The 19,452-nt window shown below is 37.4% G+C and overlaps 1 protein-coding gene and 2 pseudogenes across 2 annotated transcripts in view; 2 read left to right on the top strand and 1 right to left on the bottom strand.

Annotated features, from left to right (window-relative positions):
• RNF169 (ring finger protein 169) overlaps positions 1–19,452 on the top strand; it is an 89,039-nt gene that overhangs the window by 32,288 nt on the left and 37,299 nt on the right. For both annotated transcript variants that reach the window (XR_009504619.1, XM_059930820.1), the window contains exon 3: positions 18,809–18,955. Coding sequence is in view for 1 of the 2 variants with exons in the window: in XM_059930820.1 (XP_059786803.1) it covers positions 18,809–18,955 (147 nt within the window). In the remaining variant the exon portion in view is untranslated. The remainder of the gene's footprint in view (positions 1–18,808; positions 18,956–19,452) is intronic.
• On the bottom strand, positions 5,944–7,450 carry LOC132369505 (small ribosomal subunit protein mS31-like; annotated as a pseudogene).
• Positions 10,911–11,757, top strand: LOC132369783 (glyoxalase domain-containing protein 4-like; annotated as a pseudogene).

The raw sequence follows: 19,452 nt of genomic DNA, 5'->3' as shown, positions 1-19,452 counted from the left end.
TCTTAGAATGCATATTTTCTGAAACAAAACAAATATATAATTATCTAGATGAATCCCTGGGGGAGGGTGATGTTTAAAAGTTTCTACTGAGCAAGCGATGGAAATTAATTCTATACAACTCATCATTACTAATTTGATGTGTAATACACTTTTTATTTAGTATACTTTATTATTTTGTTTAAATGACAGTAAAAACCTTTATAAGGGCTATAAAAAGTTAACAGGAAATTTTATTACCCTAATTCTAGTTCTTTTAAAAGATGTTTGCTTATTAATCATAGATCCCTCTACCCATGGTGTAGTGTTATGCTTACTGAGGTTACTATGTTTCTAAATTTTATGATTCTATAAATAGGTTTATATTTCTAAATATGTTTAATATTTTCTTCCTGCCATGTGTTGTAGTTAATTTTGTCTTTTTTATGCAGAAATATGCAGAGCAAAATGTGAAAGTTCTCCTTTTTCTTATTTTCTACTTTCTTCCCCAGATATAACTAGTGTCAACAGTTTAGTGTATATCCTAGATCCTTTATATATTTACACACACACACACACACACACACACATGTTTTAGTCTTTTTTAGTATAAATAAGATCATGATGTATATTCATTTATTCATCATATATTTATTATGTCCTTACTGTGTGCCAGGTACTAGGAATATGATGCTGAAGAAGACACCCAAGGTTCTTGACCTCAGGGAGATTTCATTCCAGTGGGGAAGATGTATAGTAAATAAGCAAAAAAAATTTAATATATATTAATAAAGCAGGGTAAGGAGAGTTAGAGGGGAGTGGAAGGGAAACTTGAGACACAAAAAGACTGTTTTCGATACAGTGATCAGGGAAAGTCTCAGAGAAGGCAACATTTGAGTTGCTACCTGAAAGAGATGAGGGAGCAAGCCAAGTAAACTTAATGAGCAAAGAGCATTCCCAGCAAAGAGAACAGCAAATGCAAAGGCCCTGCGACGGAAACAAGTTTGGCTTGTTTAAGGAACACTGTGGCTCTAACTGAGTGTACAAGTTGTGGAAGGGTGGAAGGGTGGTATGGGGATTTGGTAAGATGTAAGTTGGGAGAGATAGAGGGCCAGATCAAAGAAGGCCTAGTTGCTTGGTAAGGACCCTAAATTTATTTTAGGGTCCTTACCTTGGGAGAGAGAAGGATACCTTGGGAGATAATCATTCTACATGTAGAAATTTAATGTTTTATAAACATTAAAGGAAGCCAGTAATATGATCTGAATTATACTTTTAAAAGGTCTCTGGTTGTTGTGTGGGGAATAAACTGTAATGGGTCTAAGAATTAGGAATTGGATTTACTGTGAATAGTAGAGACCCCAAAATAGTGACTCAAATAAATTAGGAGTTTTACTTTTCTCCAGTAACAAAAAGCTGGAGGTAAGCTGTCCAGGGCTGATTATGGCAGCTGTAGGACATCAGGGGTTCAGGCTCCTTTTGTTTTTCTGTTTAGACATCTTCAAGTGTGCCTGTCTCCTTGTGATGTGGATCAACCATCGTTGATCCTTCTGTAGAATCCCATCTAGACAGAAGGTAAGGCGGAAGGGCATATGTCAGCTGAATTGGGTCTTTTAAAGAGCCTTCTCCAAAGCCGCACCCAGTGACTTCACCTGTATTTTGTAGTTTAGTGTCACAGACTCCCTCTAGCTGCCAGGAAAGCTGGGAAGCATAGTGTTTTAGCTGGGTACATTAACTTCCTAAGTAAAATTAGGGTTCTTTTATTTATTTATTTTTATAAATTTGTTTATTTATTGTTATTTTTGGCTGCGTTGGGTCTTTGTTGCTGTGTGGGCTTTCTCTAGTTGCGGCACATGTGGGCTACTCTTCGTTGCGGTGCACAAACTTTTCATTGCGGTGGCTTCTCTTGTTGTGGAGCATGGGCTCTAGGCACGTGGGCTTCAGCAGTTGTGGCATGCAGGCTCAGCAGTTGTGGCTCGTGGGCCCTAGAGCGCAGGCTCAGTAGTTGTGGTGCACGGGCTTAGTTGCTCCGTGGCATGTGGGATCTTCCTGGACCAGCGATCGAACCCGTGTCCCCTGCATTGGTAGGCAGATTCTTAACCGCTGCACCACCAGGGAAATCCCTAGGGTTGTTTTAGTAAGAAATGAAAGAATGAATACTGGTTAGGCAGCTAGCTGTCTCTGCCTCATGGGACAAGAATGGAAATAAGACCAATTAGAATAATTTTGGAGTAAGCAAAGGGTTGGGTTTAACGAGGGTTAGGATTTTACCAAAAGTATGACAGAGGGAATGATGCAGTGGACTTGAAGGTGTATACAAGGAAGTTGTTGTAGTTTTGGACCATGGTTATTTTAAGGAGGTTGTTTGAGGAAGGAATTGAGGACATGATGGACAATGAGAGTGGTAGAGTCAGTGGACTGGAAGTTTTGATGGTGCTAAAGAATTATAAAAGTAGGGTGACTAGCATATAAGTGAAGTTGGAAACCTAGAAGTCGTGGTCTAAATGTGAGAGAGTTAAATGTGAGACTGGGAGGTGGTTTAGTTATTGAACATGACAGAGTTTAGGGTATGATTATGGGAGGAGGTAACTGAAGTAGGATGGAAGAAAAGATTTATCTAGAAGGAAGTGAAGAAACTGAGAGAATATACTGATATTGAAATCTTCAGGAATATCACTGGAGTAGCTGGGCAGAAACTTAAGTGCTAAGGTTTTCTGTGAATAAGGGGAGTTGACAGGTGACTACCTCAAAGAGGGGTTGTGGGTATTACAGTCTGATGGTAAATACTTCAAAGAAGCTAGGAGTTTTGAGGAATAATATGATCTATTCTGTAGCCAGTTTTTCTTTTTTTTCCTCTAACAATATGTGCTTTTTTTGTGGAGGGGCAGCAGGTGCTTTCATATAGGTACTTTTTTCATACTGAATGGTATTTCATAGTGTGGGTGAGGCATAATTCATTTAACCATCGATCATTTAAATTGTTTTCCATTTCCCCCAGTTTTGAAGAGATGTTGCACTAAACATACATGAACATATCTGAGCAAATACTGCCTTTAAGTTAGATTCCTAGAAGTGAAAGTGCAGGTCAGATTGTATATACACTTTGTATTTTGGTGGATATTCAAAAGACTTTTTTCAACTTAACTCTCTTACCAACAGTAAAAGAGAGTCCCTTTTCTTTAAATCCTTGCTAAGCCTTTATCATTATTTTTAATATTTTGCTATCTGCTGAATAAAATATCTCATTGTTTTAATTTACATTGCCCTGGTTACTAGAGAGAAGGAGCATCTTGTGCTTATTGGCCATTTACAGGTTTTCTATGAACTGCTTTCTTATAACCTTTAGGTGTGAAAACTAGTTCCATCTTTTGGATATTTGTGATCTTGATTGCTAATGGCATGCTATTTTTTCTGTGCTTTTATAGATGTATTCTATTAAAAAGAAGTTTTCTGACATTTTATGGTGTTTTAAGTAGAAGGAGAAAATTAGCATGTGCTCAGTCCTCCATCTTGTTACATTGATTGGGGAAAGAATTTTGTTGTATTCATTCTTGAATATTTATATTCTCTTTTTTTTTTATTATTATTTATTTATTTATTTTTGGCTGTGTTGGGTCTTCGTTTCTGTGCAAGGGCTTTCTCCAGTTGCGGCGAGCGGGGGCCACTCTTCATCGCGGTGCGCAGGCCTCTCACTGTCGCGGCCTCTCCCGTTGCGGAGCACAGGCTCCAGACGCGCAGGCTCAGTAATTGTGGCTCACGGGTTTAGTTGCTCCGCGGCATGTGGGAATCTTCCCAGACCAGGGCTCGAACCCGTGTTCCCTGCATTGGCAGGCAGACTCTTAACCACTGCGCCACCAGGGAAGCCCCTATATTCTCTTTTTTTAAATTTAACTTTATTTATTTTTTTATACAGCAGGTCCTTATTAGTCATCAGTTTTATACACATCAGTGTATACATGTCAATCCCAATCGCCCATCTTGTTATATTCTTGTCTGCAGTAAATATATGTTGAAATGAAAAAATAAGTTTTATGGAGAAATTATTTCAATATTGATCTCTTTATGGTTCTAATCTATATAAGATTGACTGTTAGTCATTTTGTGTTTTGAAATAATTGATTCATCCCTATAAATTCTATATATTGGTTGCATTAAGCTTATTATTTACACCATTATTCCTTCTGCTTATACAGTTCGTTAGGTGCTTAACTTTGACCACATGGTTAAACAATAGTTGCTTTATATTAGATTTTGGAAACATATAATCCAGCATGCCCTTGTTTGTCTTCTTTGAATCATTAGACTCTGAAAGGTTAAAGTTAGGGGAAAAAAAAACAGCCTTTGCTTCTAGACTGCTTATCTCCCTTGTTTCTGTAGTGGGAAAGATGAACTACTTTTGATAATTCTGCGGATCACATGAGTGGTTTAGGCTTTCTCTGAATTGGTTTCCTGACCTATCCATTTTCTTTTTTCTCCCTCACCACTGGTTCGTTTTTGAGGAGTATTTTCTCCCCATTGCTGGCTGAATTATTCAAGTAGTAAGCATGCAGTTCTAGTCCTTAGCCAGAGCACAGAGTAATCAGATACGGTCAATGGGTTACTGAAGTGAGTAATGACTCTATAAGGCAGACATTAACTTTTCTGAAGGAGTTTTTTAAAGGTAAGTAAACTTTTAGGGCCTAATTATCTTTGAAATAATATATCTTTAAAGTTCCTTTTATTATTTTTCTGCCATAAACTGTAAAATATAATGTACTTTATTAAAGCTCGAACATTTCACTTAAATCTGTTTGGCTGTACAGTGCATCATGAGCTGAATATTGAGCTGGCCTTTCCCTTATTTTTTTAATTTACTTATTTTAAAAGAAGCTTGTATTTATTAAAATATGTTCTGTTGTACCATGGAAGCAGCAGGTTGTTTGCTTATTTAAAAAATTTTTCTCCTATTAGATTGTAAAATCTTTCAAGATGGATCTGTTTGTTTAGTCTCTTTAACTCTCCACCACTTCTAATATAATATCTTGCACTTATATATTTATTACATACGGATTGAATTGTTGATCATCCAGTTTCAAAGCCCCTTCTTTTAAGAGAAATGACTTGTGTAAGGATATACAGCTGGTTCATGATAGAACTAGATGTATTTTAAGATTTCTAGAGTTCTTTTTACTACATTATTTTCTATTCTTCTTCCTCTGAAATGTGAATATGTAATCTTTGAGGAAATGCATACTTGGGTATGTGCTGATGTGCATCTTTTAGAATAAGAAATAAATACAGAATCTCATAGTACATCTTTAAGAGCAGGTAAGCTGTATGGTACTAAGAAGGAAAAACTCTCAAAAGAATGTTTTAATTTTGACTGCACGAGGGAACAACTGTTTAGTTTATAGGATGTTCAAATCTGAAAATGTTAACGTGGTTGTTTTTTGCTATTTACAACTACCCAGACAAGGAGAAACAACTTTATCAAGTTATATGCTTTTCAAAGAAAACAACACATTTGGGAAATTCAAAGCATGATCAAATTTAATTAGAATTGCATGTTATTCATGTTATATCTGTAACGCCGTTTTTCCTTGTCTCTTTCATTTATGAGAAGAGACGATCAATAGTTATAAGGTTACTACATTAGTATAATATTTTATATGGTTTAGAGACTAGTTTAAATAAAATCATTTCAGTGCTACTTGAAAGCCAAATGAGAGAATTTTCTAGAAACAGTCACAACTCTTCTGTCCCTAGTACAAAATAAAACATTTTGTTCAAGTATCTGATTAGTGAAGCTTATAGTAAATTTAAACAGCTTTATTTTTTCTTATTTATAAAAGTAAGCAGAATTATAAAATTCTGTGAATTGTAAAAAGAAAAAAAATTATAAGATTTAAAGGAGAAAGGGAAAATTACCAGTAATTCTGCCACCTAATAACCATATTTAAATGTTTATCATATTTTTTTCTAGTCAAATTATTTTATTTGGTTATAATACCAATCTCCAATAGCTTGAAATAAAAATTTCCAGTTGAACTGTATGCCACTCTCTTTTAGAACGTCCTGTTTTTCGTTAAAATAATTTCTAAACCACTCTACGTGTTCGACCTTCTGCTTAACACTCAGATATGGGTTTTTGGAAAGGCCAGGTCACCAGCTCCATGAAGTGGCGAGTTGATCCTTGTTTTGGAAAATCCTCCAGGTATTTATCCAGAAATATATGTTCATGAAATTCTGAACCCTTATCATCAAAACCTGCTTCATTGTTAATTGGGACTCCCACAGGTTCTCCTCTTTTGTCCATTGGCTCATCTCTTCGGAATCGTTCTGAAAGGACTGTTCATTGACTGCGCTAACTGCTTTGCAAATTCCACAATCCAAAGTGAAGGTGCTGTCTCTGTGTGTCAGGTGCCTCTTTAGTAACTGCCTTAAGCCCAAAAATATTAAGCCTCTTGCCTTTGAATATATTTTTCCTAAAACTTGTTCTAAGCTCAGTGGTCTTAAGATCAGGTTGAAGTTCCTGACCAACATCATCATCAGCTCCTTCATCAAACTGCATCTGATTCACTAGTCTTGTACTAACTCTAGCTGGGGCAGGCAGATCTGGCAACTTTCGTAGCTGATATGATGTTACTGAAACTAATTTTAGGTCTTTCGCCCTCTTTCTGTGCCCTTGAGTCTTCCTTGTGCTGCTGGAGCAGCTCTGACTTGGTCGTCTGCTTGTCAAAAGGGAGAGTCTGCCAACAGCAGATGCAGCCACCACCAACTCAGGTCTCAGGGACTCACTTCTCTTTTGGGGGCATCTTCTGGAGCTTTTTGAAGTCTGCTAGTTGTAGCCTCCACACTTTTAAGTTGTCTTCTGTTGGGCGGCTTTGTTGTTTGTACATTTACTGTGCTTTCAACTTTTCATGCCCTTGATAATATTTATCAAGTCTTTTTTCTTATTCTTCTTTACACTGTCTTGGCTGTCTCTCTCCTTGGAATCTCATGGATTGGAGCCAAATCTTATCTTTCTTGCTGTAGGTCATGCTGTTAGTACCAAAATATCTTTGGATATTATTTTTTTTGTTCTGACTGTTATATTCAGAGAAGGAAATAACACAAATCGCAGCTACCAATTCCTCTGGGCCTCCAGAGCACAAAGGGAGGTGGGAAAGGGGGCAAAGGGGTAGGGTCCCCCAAACACTTGGAAACATTGTGAAGAAACAAGCTGAAGTGGGAATACAATGGGGGTAGTACATCCTCTGCCAAACATGCCCCACCCCTATTACACTTAGTGAATAAGTCAGACAGAGACCAATACTGTATGATTTCACTCATATGTGGAATCTAAAAAACAAAACAAATGAACAGACATAACAAAACAGAAACAGTTATAGATACAGAGAACAAACAGGTGGTTGCCAGAGGGGAGAGGGGAGGAAAGAAATAGGTGAGGGAGCTTAAGAGGTACAGACTTACAGTTGCAGAACAAATGAGTCATGAGTATGAAATGTACAGTGTGGGGAAATATAGTCAATTACTATGTAATATCATTGTATTGTGACAGATCATAACTAGATTTATCATGGTGATCCTCTTGAGTACAGAAGTATTGAATCACTATGTTGTGTAACAGGACCTAACATAGTGTTGTAGGTCAGTTGTACTTCAAGAACAAACAAGCAAACTTACAGAAAAAGAGATCAGATTTGTGGTTACCAGAGGCAGGAGGTGGTGGGAAAGGGAATTGGATGATGACAGTCAAAAGGTATAAAGTTCCAAGTTATAAGATAAGTACCAAGGAGATAAGGTACAACATGATAAATATAATTAACACTGCTGTATATGAAAGTTAAGAGAGGGACTTCCCTGGTCGCGCAGTGATTAAGAATCTGCCTGCTAATGCAGGGGACACGGGTTTGAGCCCTGGTCCAGGAAGATCCCACATGCCACGGAGCAACTAAGTCCATGTGCCACAACTACTGAGCCTGTGCTCTAGAGCCCACGAGCCACAACTACTGAAGACCACGTGCCTAGAGCCCGTGCTCCACACAGGAGAAGCCACGACAATGGGAAGACTGTGCACCGCAACAAAGAGTAGCCCCTACTCACTGCAACTAGAAAAAGCCCGCATGCAGCAACGAAGACCCAATGCCCCCCAAAATAAATAAATTAATTAATTTTTTTAAAAAAGAAGAAAGTTAAGAGTAAATCCTGAGTTCTCATCACAAGGAAAAAAATTTTTCTTCTTTAATGTTGTATCTGTATGAGATGATGGATGTTCTCTACACTTACTGTGGTCATCATTTCATGATGTATGTAAGTCAAATCATTATGCTACACTTTGGACTTGTACAGTGCTGTCAATTGAGATACAATGTCAATTGTATGTCAATAAAACTGGAAGGAAAAATGTTTATCATAAACTTAAGCTTAAGACTTTTTACAAAATAGATTTAGGATCACACTTTACATGCCATTTTTACTGACCGTTTTATTTAACATATCATATGAAGCTTTCCATATCAGTGCATTTCGATCCATGCCAACATTTTTAATGGCGATATAAAATAACAGAAAATATCATTGTGATATATTACATGCGTGCCAATATTTTACTTAAAGCCAAACCATTCAAGAATCAGAAATCACTTTTAAAAATATGATATTAAAAACGATTCCAGGGCTTCCCTGGTGGCGCAGTGGTTGGGAGTCTGCCTGCCAATGCAGGGGACACGGGTTCGAGCCCTGCTCTGGGAGGATCCCACATGCCGCGGAGCAGCTGGGCCCGTGAGCCACAATTGCTGAGCCTGCGCGTCTGGAGCCTGTGCTCCCAACAGGAGAGGCCGCGATAGTGAGAGGCCCGCGCACCGCGATGAAGAGTGGCCCCCGCTTGCCACAACTAGAGAAAGCCCTCGCACAGAAACGAAGACCCAACACAGCCATAAATAAATTAAAAAAAAAAAAAAATACGATTCCACAAGATAATTTGTAAAATTTCCCATCTCTATCCAAATCTGTGTAAAAATTCACTGGTAATCTGCTTTGAGTAAAATTGCAAGCTTGGTTTTATTTTTCTGGATTCAGATGAGAGTTTAAAACCTCCTTTTGCTGTTTACATCTGAGAGTCAACTTTTTGTTTGTTTATCTCAAACTTTAAAAAAAAATTGCAGGTGCTCAGTAAATCACAATACAAATGATGTGCTATTTTGCCCTTAGCTGTGAGAGGCAGTTTATTAAAGTGCTTAAGATCCATCTGTCTAAGTTCAAATCCTGACTCTCCATGTGAATTTGGGCAAGTTAGTTCATCTCTCCACTTCTTAGTTTCCTGGTCTGTAAAATGGACCCCATAGTACCTAGCTTATAGGGTTATTGTGAAATAGTGCCTGGCACATAGTAATCCATATATAAGAATTATTATTATTCTTTAAAATTTGGAATTTAAAAAAATCTAGCACAAAGTAACCCCCCTCCATTACTGACATTTTTTAATTTGTTCATTTGAGTGAGAAGTGGCTGACTGTCAAAAAGTCATGGTTGGAAGCTGGAAAGTTAGTGGTATGAACCATAAATGATTCCCAGTTTTCTTTAACTTTGGACAGTGAAGACCTGTCTTTGCCTTTTCATAATCAATGACTTAGAGCTCTTACTTTATACTTCTTGTGAGTGCACGCCCCTTCATTTAGCCTTTTAGCTTGGCAACTAAACATATGACTTAGTATCTGCTGGTTCCATTTATGTATAAACTTTAACACTTAAAATTAATTTTATATGCATTTCTGTAGAGCACATGTAATAATTTAAAACCTATATTGAAGTAATTTAAAACACTTTATTACATAAAGGAGAAAATTTGTAAAATGTTATATTGGCATAAATATTTACATATACTTTATTCTAAACATAACATTTAAATTGAAAGGTGTTAAGAATTTAAAGTGAAGAGAGCATAGTGTCATCAGTGTGATTTTGTTAAAATTAGGTAAGAATCATAAGAGCAAATAGTTGCTTTGGTGCTATTTATGTGATTGTTCAAGTAGAAGTCATGACTTTTGCCTTGTATGCAAGATTTGCTATGATTTCTTGATTCTGTGAGATGGAAGCATCAAGTAGTCCTTACTTAACCCCGAACACTTTCTTTTTGTGGGTAGCATCAGCAATAGTCACCAATTAGACTCTGTATAAGTGGTAACTGTTAGTATCAAATGAGAGCCTAGGAACCAGATGGAAGATGCAAAGCATTGATCACTATAGATACCAAAGTAAATTGAAATGTTCTGACATTAATTTGAATATCTAACAAGTTCATCATGGTCTGGAGCAGTGTTTCTGAAGCAGTGGTCCCCAACTTTATCAGCTTATAATATATACTCTTTTCATAACCCCCTTAACAATTTAAAATATTGTTAATGTCTTCTATTAAAGAATAAGCCCTAGATAAGCAACAAAAATGTATTCAACCTATTTATTGAGGTATTTAGTGGGTAGAACCTTATGGACTGTAAGTATATGATTTGTTAGATTGTTAAAAATATATTGAAAATTAAAGATTTCCATCGCTACCTTTGTGAATTCTCTTAAGGGTCTGGGGTCCCAGTTTGAGAACCTTTGGCCCAGAGATAACTAGAAAATGTAAGAAATGAGTTATATATGTATAACTCATATAATTTACTGTATGTTTTTATATATAATCATATTTTATAGGAAAAATCTGTTAGTTGTGTGTTAGGGGAAAGATTAAGGAAACACCATGAGGCTAGAAGGTCCTACAACTCTCACAAATTATTTCTGTAGTCTACTATCATAGGATGGTGGACCATTTTACCAATTTAGATATGAAAATGAGAAAATTATGGATGCATGAGCCTCTAATCTTTAAAGTGCCATTGGGATTACTGTGCTGGTGTCATCTGTGGGCAGTGCGGCGCTGTACGCGTGAGGGGTGGGTAGTGTAGGTGTTCATGGCGACTCTCAGGGCTCTGCACTTCATGTTCCAAGTGGGAAACCGCTTCCAGATGGTGTGTTTCTATTGTGATGTCCTGGGGATGAAGGCCGTATGATGGGAAATGGAGTAAATCAGTGATAAAATTTGGACCTGAGGATGATCATTTTGTTGCAGAACTGACTTAACAGTTATGGCATCGAAGACTGTAGCTTGGCAATGACTTCATGGGTATCACGCTTGCTTCTAGCCAGGCTGTCTGCAAAGCCAGGAAGCTGGAGTGGCCACTCAATGAAGTTGCAGTAGGTGTTTTTGAAACCAAAGCCCCCAGAGGATATAAGTTCTATTTGCAGAACCGCAGTCCACCTCAGTCAGATCCTGTATTAAAAGTAACTCTAGCGGTTTCTGATCTTCAGAAGTCCTTGAACTACTGGTCTAATCTGCTGGGAATGAAAATGTATGAAAAAGATGAAAAGAAGCAGAGAGTTTTGCTGGGCTGTGCTGATAACCAGTGTAAGCTGGAGCTACAGGGCATCCAGGGGGCAGTTGATCATGCAGCAGCTTTTGGACGAATTGCCTTTTCTTGCCCCCAGAAAGAGTTGTCAGACTTAGAAGACTTGATAAAAAGGGAGAACCAAAAGATTCTGACTCTCCTCATGAGTCTGGACATTCCAGGGAAAGCAACAGTGCAAGTGATCATTCTGACTGACCCTGATGGACATGAAATTTGCTTTGTGGGGGATGAAGCATTTCGAGAACTCTCGAAGATGGATCCAGACGGAAGCAAATTATTGGCTGATGCAATGGCAGAAGTAAAAAGAGATGAATGGTTTGCTCCACAAAATAAACCAAAGGCTTCAGGTTAACTGAAGACATCACGTGGAACAAGCATTAGTGATTCCTGTCGAACACCTGTGAGGCCTGATGTGTGATAAATGCTCTCACAACTTGATGGTTTCCTATACAGGCAAAGAGGCTGGGGTGGTGAAAATTTGTGTATTTTAACCTTTGAGAGCTCTGATATATTTTAGAGAGAAAATCCTATCATTATCAGTCCATTTAGAGGAGAACTCTTGCTGTCATCTGCGCTGTCACTGTAAGGCCACATTCTGTGTGTGACTGTGTTAGATAAGTCATAAATTCTTCTCCAGCCTGGGACAGCTATATGGAACATTATCTTTGGTTGGGGATGGAGGGAATTTTGATAAGCATGTAGATTTAATGAGAACAATTAAATCCAAATTTAAAAAAAAATGCCATTGAGCAGCACTCTTCCCACGAGCCCTGTGTTCATAGCACTGTCGGGTTGGTTACCTTTTATTGAGAGAATTGAGAGAAGCTCCCCAAAGCATGGGGACTGGTAGAGTCACCAAAATAGGTATAGTTTGTATTGTAGAGAATATTTGTTGGAAGACCTTTTAAAAATTGATTAGTCCAATCACATCTTTCATTTCAATCACATTCTTACAGAATATAAGCACCATGCAAACAACTTTGTCATTTTTGATCAGGGCTGTATCCTCAGCACTAAAAGCAATGCCTAACACATAGACTCTAGTGCTCTGTAAATATTTGTGGAATTAAACTTATTGAATACAGGCCCTATGTCCAGAACTAAAGTGGGAGGGGGGAAATCAAGGATGAATAGCATGGTTCCAGGTTGAAAGAAGCTCATAGTGTCTGAGGGAAGGAAAATTTGAAAACAAGCAACTGGACACAAGCAATTTGTGTTAAAAATCCATGATAGAAAGAAGTATGTTCTGGATGTTATGAAATGTATTTTAAAATATTTCATTTGAAACAGTGTGGTGTATATGTGTTTTACTTTAAACTCTAAGGATGGCTAGTTAACATTGAAGTACTAATAGGGAATACATACTCTGGAGTAGTAACTTAGCATTTGAGAGACTATAATCAGAACTTTCTCTGCATAGGCTCCTATAAGCCCTTCAATTATTTCTATAATCACCCAGCATCTGAGGTTTTTTAACTTGCACAATGGATGTTATAAATGATTTCTAAATTTTTAATTTGTGTAATATTTAAACAAATATTAAAAAAGAACAAGAAAATGAACAATAAAACCCCTGTATACCCATCACTCAGATTCTACAGTTATTTTATTTTATTTTTTTAATAAATTTATTTATTTTTGGCTGCATTGGGTCTTCGTTGCTGCACGTGGGCTTTTCTCTAGTCGCGGCAAGCGGGGGGCTGCTCTTCATTATGGTACTCAGGCTTCTCATTGCGGTGGCTTCCCCTGTTGTGGAGCACGGGGTCTAGGCGCATGGGCTTCAGTAGTTGTGGCACGCGGGCTCAGCAGCTGTGGTTCACGGGCTCCAGAGCCCAGGTTCAGCAGCTGTGGCGCACGGGCCCAGTTGCTCCATGGCATGTGGGATCCTCCCGGACCAGGGCTCGAACCCATGTCTCCTGCATTGGCAGGCGGATTCTTAACCACTGCACCACCAGGGAAGTCCCAGATTCTACAATTATGAAGATAAATAATTTTTCGTGGTGAAATGAATATTATTCCAAGACATATGGATTAGCTACAAATATTCTATAGGCATCTCCACCCTTGCATGAACAGGATTTAAGAATCTAGTGAGCTCAACCGTCTATTCCTTTGATGGCGCCTTGCCCTATGGCTAGGAATTCTGTTTGCCCCTGTGTTTAGCTGTTTGACATTCAACTACCTGATTCTAATCAGAAGACTAGTTGAAGCCTTCTACTAGGATATTGCCTTGAGTAAACCTGTCATACAGATTGTTTATTGTAGTATCTAAAAGGATAGAAAGCTAGCTGGAGCTTCATGATACTTATATAATAGGTTGTGCTGTAAAATATATATGGCATAAAATTTGCCATTTTAACCGCTTTAAGTGTACAATTCAGCGGCCTTAAGTACATTCACAGTGTTGTGCAATCATCACTGCTTTCTTTTTCCAAAATATTTTGATTACTCCAAACAGAAACTGTGTACCCATTAATATCTCCCCATTCTACCATCACCCCAGGCCCTAGTAACCTCTAACCTTCTTTCTACAAATTTGCCTATTCTAGATATGTAAGTGGAATCATATCATATTTGTCCTTTTGTGACCTGGCTTATTTCACTCAGCATAATGTTTTCAAGGTTCATTCACATTGTAACATGTTTTAGTACTACATTCCTTTTTTTGGCTGGATATCCCATTGTATGCATATATCACATTTTGTTGATCCTTTCATCTCCTTCCCACTTTTTGGCTCTTGTGAATAATGCTGCAATAAACATTGGAATACAAGTATCTGTTTGACTCCTGGTTTTATTTTGGGTATATAATTAGGAGTGGAATTGCCGGGTCATGGGAATAATTGAATGTTTAATTTTTTGCGAAATCATCATACTGTTTTCTACAGCAGCTGCACCGTTTTACATTCCTACTAGCAATGTATGAGGGCTCCAATTACTCCATGTTCTTGTTAGCACTTGTTACTTTATGATTTTTAAAAAAATAATCATTCTAGTGGGTATCTCATTAGGTTTTTTGTTTTTTTTTGTTTTTTTTTATTTTTTTTTATCTCATTAGGTTTTGATTTGCATTTCCCTAATGAATAATGATGTTGAGCCTTTTTTCATGTGCTTATTGACCATTTTATATCTCTTCTTTGGAGAAATGTCTATTCAAGTCTTTTGCTTAGTTTTTTTTTGTTTTTTTTTTGTTTTTGTTTTTTAAATGTACATCCTAGTTTTTTCTTTTTTTTTTTAAACTTTGGGTTTGTTTATTTATTTATTTATTTATGGCTGTGTTTGGTCTTCGTTTCTGTGTGAGGGCTTTCTCTAGTTGCGGCAAGTGGGGGCCACTCTTCATCGCGGTGCGCGGGCCTCTCATTATCGCGGCCTCTCGTTGCGGAGCACAGGCTCCAGACGCGCAGGCTCAGTGATTGTGGCTCACGGGCCTAGTTGCTCCGCGGCATGTGGAATCTTCCCAGACCAGGGCTCGAACCCGTGTCCCCTGCATTGGCAGGCAGATTCTCAACCACTGCGCCACCAGGGAAGCCCTTTTGCTTAGTTTTGAATTGGGTTGTTTGTCTTTTGGTTGTTGAGTTGTAAGAGTTTTTTATGTATTCTGAATATTAAATCCTTATCAGATACATGATTTGCAAATATTTTCTCCCACTCTATAGGTTGTCTTTTCACTTTTTTGATAGTGTCCTTTGCACAAAAGTTTTAAATTTTGATGAAGTCCAATTAACCTGTTTGTTCTTTTTGGCATAAGTTGTTTATGCTTTTCTATTTGGCTTTTTCACTCAGCATAATTATTTTGAGATTCATTCACTTGTTACATGTATAAATAGTTTATTCTTTTTTATTGCGGAGTACTATTTCATTGTATAGATATGTCACCATTTGTTTATCTATTTGCCTGTTAATAGACATTTGGGTTGTTTCCAGTTCTTGGCTATTACAAATAAAGCTACTGTGAACATTCACATGCAAGTCTTTGTATAGAATAACATTTTTTTTCTCTTAGGTAAATACTTAGGCATGAGATGGCTGGATCATATGGTAGGTGTGTGTCCTTTTTTAAGAAACTGCCAAACTTTTCCAAAGTGGTTTTACCATTTTAATTCCTACCAGTAGAGTATGAAAGTTCTGGTTTCTCTCAATCTTTGTCAACGTTTGCTGTGGTCAGTCTTTTTAATTTTATCAATTCTAATTGGTGTGTAGTGGTATCTCATTGTGGTTTTAATTTGTATTTCCCTGATGACCAGTGATGTTGAGCATCTTTTCATGTGTTAATTTGTATTTTCTTGCTGTTGAATTTTGAAAGATCTTCAGATACAAGTCTTAACAGGTATATGCTTTGCAAATATTTTTCTCCCAGTGTGTGTCAGTTTTTTCATTTTCTTAGAGCCTTTTGATGGCTTTAACTTTTGAAGTTTTTAACTTTCAAAAAATACAGTTTAGGGCTTCCCTGGTGGTGCAGTGGTTAGGACTCCCCGCTTCCACTGCAGGGGACATGGGTTCCATCCTTGGTCAGGGAACTAAGATCCCGTGAGCTGCTGGGTGTGGCCAATAAATTAAAAAAAAAAAAAATGGGGGCAGTAATAAGCATTCCACTTGCAGTGGTGGGCGGCTTCACTTGGTACAAGCTGAGATCTCTTTTGTTTTGGCTCCTACTGCTTGCCTCTTGCTTTTAGCTCTAGGGCTTCTCTGTGGTTGCTGCTGCAGTCCCTACCATGAGAACTTACTTGAGTTGTACAAGCCAGTGTCAGGGGTATTTAACATCCAGTGGAGCAAACTTTGGTCAGCAGGATGTGGGAGTCTATTTATATACATATATATATATATGCTTCCCCCTTTCTCACTTCTGATTGATAGTCTTGAGCTGCATTGCATACAGTTTCTCATACTGTCTTCTGTAGCCAACTGTCAAGCCAACCACTTTTATTGGCTCGCTGTCTCTCCTTGTTATACTACTTCATCCTTAACTCCTGCTCCCCAATAAAGTATTCATGAATCAGCCTTCTACTCAGACTCTGACCTGCTCCCCGTAACAAAGAATTATCTAGCCCAAGATGTCAGTAGTGCTGAGGTTGAGAAACCGTGGTATTTGAAGCCAGTGGTTTGCTTTAAAATCTAAGCTCTTCGATATTCAAACACTGACTTCAGGAAATAACCACTGAATGTCAATTTTTGTGTCTATAAAATGATAATGATAAGGTAAGCTCTATAAACTTAATGCCTGAAACATGGAAGAGTTCAATAAAACAGCAGCTATTGATACTTCTTATTCAAGTTTATATGCTATTTTCTGACACTCTCAGTCATTTTCGCTGAGTATAAAAACTCTTTCCTAGATACCAAGTTCTCAAGTCCTTATAAGTAACCATCAAAAGGGACAAAAAAAAAAAAGCATCTGCAGAACCCAATATAGAGAAAACACCAACATGATTCATGTGAAGATTTAAATGTGTATATGGGTTTTTCAATTTTGTAAATTTTTAGCTTTAAGGTGATGCTGTGTTAGCAGAGACTCAACACGGCAATGAGAAGGTTGTTTTGCCAACAACACACAAGTTCATTGTCAAAAACTTTGAGAGCAGCCATAAACATTATTAGGAGGCAAAGGATGCATTCTAAAACACTAGAAAAGCCAGAGAACATAGTATGTAGACACAATTAAGCACAAAACAAAATAACACTAAAATACGTAAAACAGGAAATTTAATATTTAGTTTTTTAAAAATAGCAACGTCCGTGTATGTATATATTGTTGGGGGCTATCCTATGCATTTCGGATGTTTAGTAGCAGTTCCTGGCCTCTACCCGCTAGATGCCAGTAGCACCACACACCTTATCCCCTCAGTTGTGACAGCCAAAAGTGTCTCCAGACATTGCCAGATGTATCCTGAGAGGCAAAATCAGCCTTGGTTGAGAACAACTGAGGTAAACATAGATTTGAATTCCAGCTCCAAGGCTATTATGGCTCTGTGAATTTGCCATAGTTTTTTTTAAACCTTAGTTTTGTTTTTTAATTTTTAAAGTAGAGATAATGAGATAATTTAACAGTGCTTTAGCTCTGCATCTGACACATAGAGTTCAGTAAATGATAACGTGATGCTAAAACCTGTTTTTTGTGTGTGCCACTCCGCTTTCTATCCTCTAAAAGTGAAATGCCCCTCTGTAGCCTGTGGTCATCTAAGATCATTAAAAGGCATTGATCTAAGATCATTAAAAGGCATTGATCTTTCATGTGGGCAGTTAGCATAGACTTCAGGTTTGCTTTCTACCTAGCTATGGATTAGCTTTCTCCTCCTGATGTAACATTGTTTATGGTGTTCTTTGCATATTCATAACCTCTTGAATTAGACTCAGCATGTTAAAGACTAGTTCAGGCTTATTGGAATCATACCTATAGAAATTGGAAAGATAAGACTAAATCTTTATTGTTGTTTATTGTTATTGTTGTTTTTGTTTTTTAACCCAGTTGACAGCCAATGAAAAATATTTATTTGTTCTTTAATTTTATTTTATAAGTATGATTAAAAATATTAATAGCCTAGAATTGCTTTCATATACATTGTCATTTAAATTTTATTAAAATCCCAGGCAATGAAAAGAGAATAAAGGGAGGTTAGGAAAGGGAACTCTTGATATACTGTAAGTATATAGCAAGATACTACAGTAAATACTTTATATTATTATCTCATTTATTTCTTACAGCAATATCTGCAAAGTAAGTAGCATTGTCCTATTTTGTAGGTGAGCATATGGTGGTTCATTTGCCCAAGATCATATAGCTGCTAAATAAGTGACAGAACCACTAGAACCCAGGTTTTAAATTCCAAAACCCATCTTATTTTCATAATGCCGTGCTACCTCCCCCAAATGAGGAGCATATTAGTCTGCCTTAACTTTCTTTGTACACCATGTATCTTGACCTATCCTGTGGATCACAAGATCCACATAAATTGTAGGACGTTGGAACTGTGATAAGCCATTTTTTCTGTTTCCAGTAGGCCCAAAGACCTGTCTTGCCTAGACCAACTTCTCTGGCCCTCTGTGGCCTACATCTTTGCTGTTCTCCTGGTCCAGTGCAGTTATATCTGGTTTATGAGAGTAAGGAAAGTTTTTAGGTTCCGCCTTTTTTGGCTAAGTGAATAAACCTTATTTTTTGATTATGTGTATTATCTTAGCCTTTGTGATTTCATATTGCTCAAGAATGCAGAGCAGTTAAATCTTAAGCCATGAAGGGAATGTTTGGCAAGATTCAAGTAAAAGTAGACTTAAAAATTAAGAGGGCTTTATATCAAATAAGAAAATAGTCTCAAAACTTTCCTGTTTGTTCTAATAGACTACTGCGTAAAAGATGTTTTTAAGTCTATAGTTGCCTAAAACTACTGTCTTGGTGTGATTTGTATTTTTAGCTGAGAGAAGAAAAGTTACAAGAGGAGAAAACCTCTGAAGATCAAATCCACAGGCTGTTACCAGAGGATACAGAAATGGGAAAAAGGAAAATGGATGAACAGAAAAAAAGAGATGAGCCATTAGTACTGAAGACAAATCTAGAGCGCGTAAGTAGATCACCTTTTTGATGGACACCTGCCTCAAAATCAGCAGTTGGCCCAGGTGATGTGGATCTGAAAAACCTTTGTTGGTGAACAGTAACAGTCATTGACTGTGCAGCTTAGGAGTAGTGAAGAACTTAGCGTTCAGATGGAGAGCTGGAGAAAATGATTTGTGAATGGGACAATGAGACTTGTGTGGAAAGATTAAGGGGGAACAGTGGGGGAAAAAGGTGAGTGAGAGGAAAAACCTAGTATAGTATACTACTTGTGGTAAGTTTTATACATATATTGTCATTTTGATTTATGAGTTGTTATTTGACATCTGAGTTCTGTATGTGTTATATCCTCAACTAGATTTCCTTATAGTTTGTATTTTACTTCCCTTTACTCTTTATAATGCCCCAAACAGCACAGTTCTATTTACAAAGTAGGTCCTCAATATTAGATTACTTAGTTTAAACTTAACCTAATTATACTTCTAATTGGGCCAAATCTTGCCTGAA

This window comes from Balaenoptera ricei, chromosome 8, assembly GCF_028023285.1.
Source record: "Balaenoptera ricei isolate mBalRic1 chromosome 8, mBalRic1.hap2, whole genome shotgun sequence".
In the NCBI taxonomy this organism is placed as follows: domain Eukaryota; kingdom Metazoa; phylum Chordata; class Mammalia; order Artiodactyla; family Balaenopteridae; genus Balaenoptera; species Balaenoptera ricei.
Note: the sequence above shows the minus strand (reverse complement) of the source record. Positions and strands in the feature narration are given on the sequence as shown.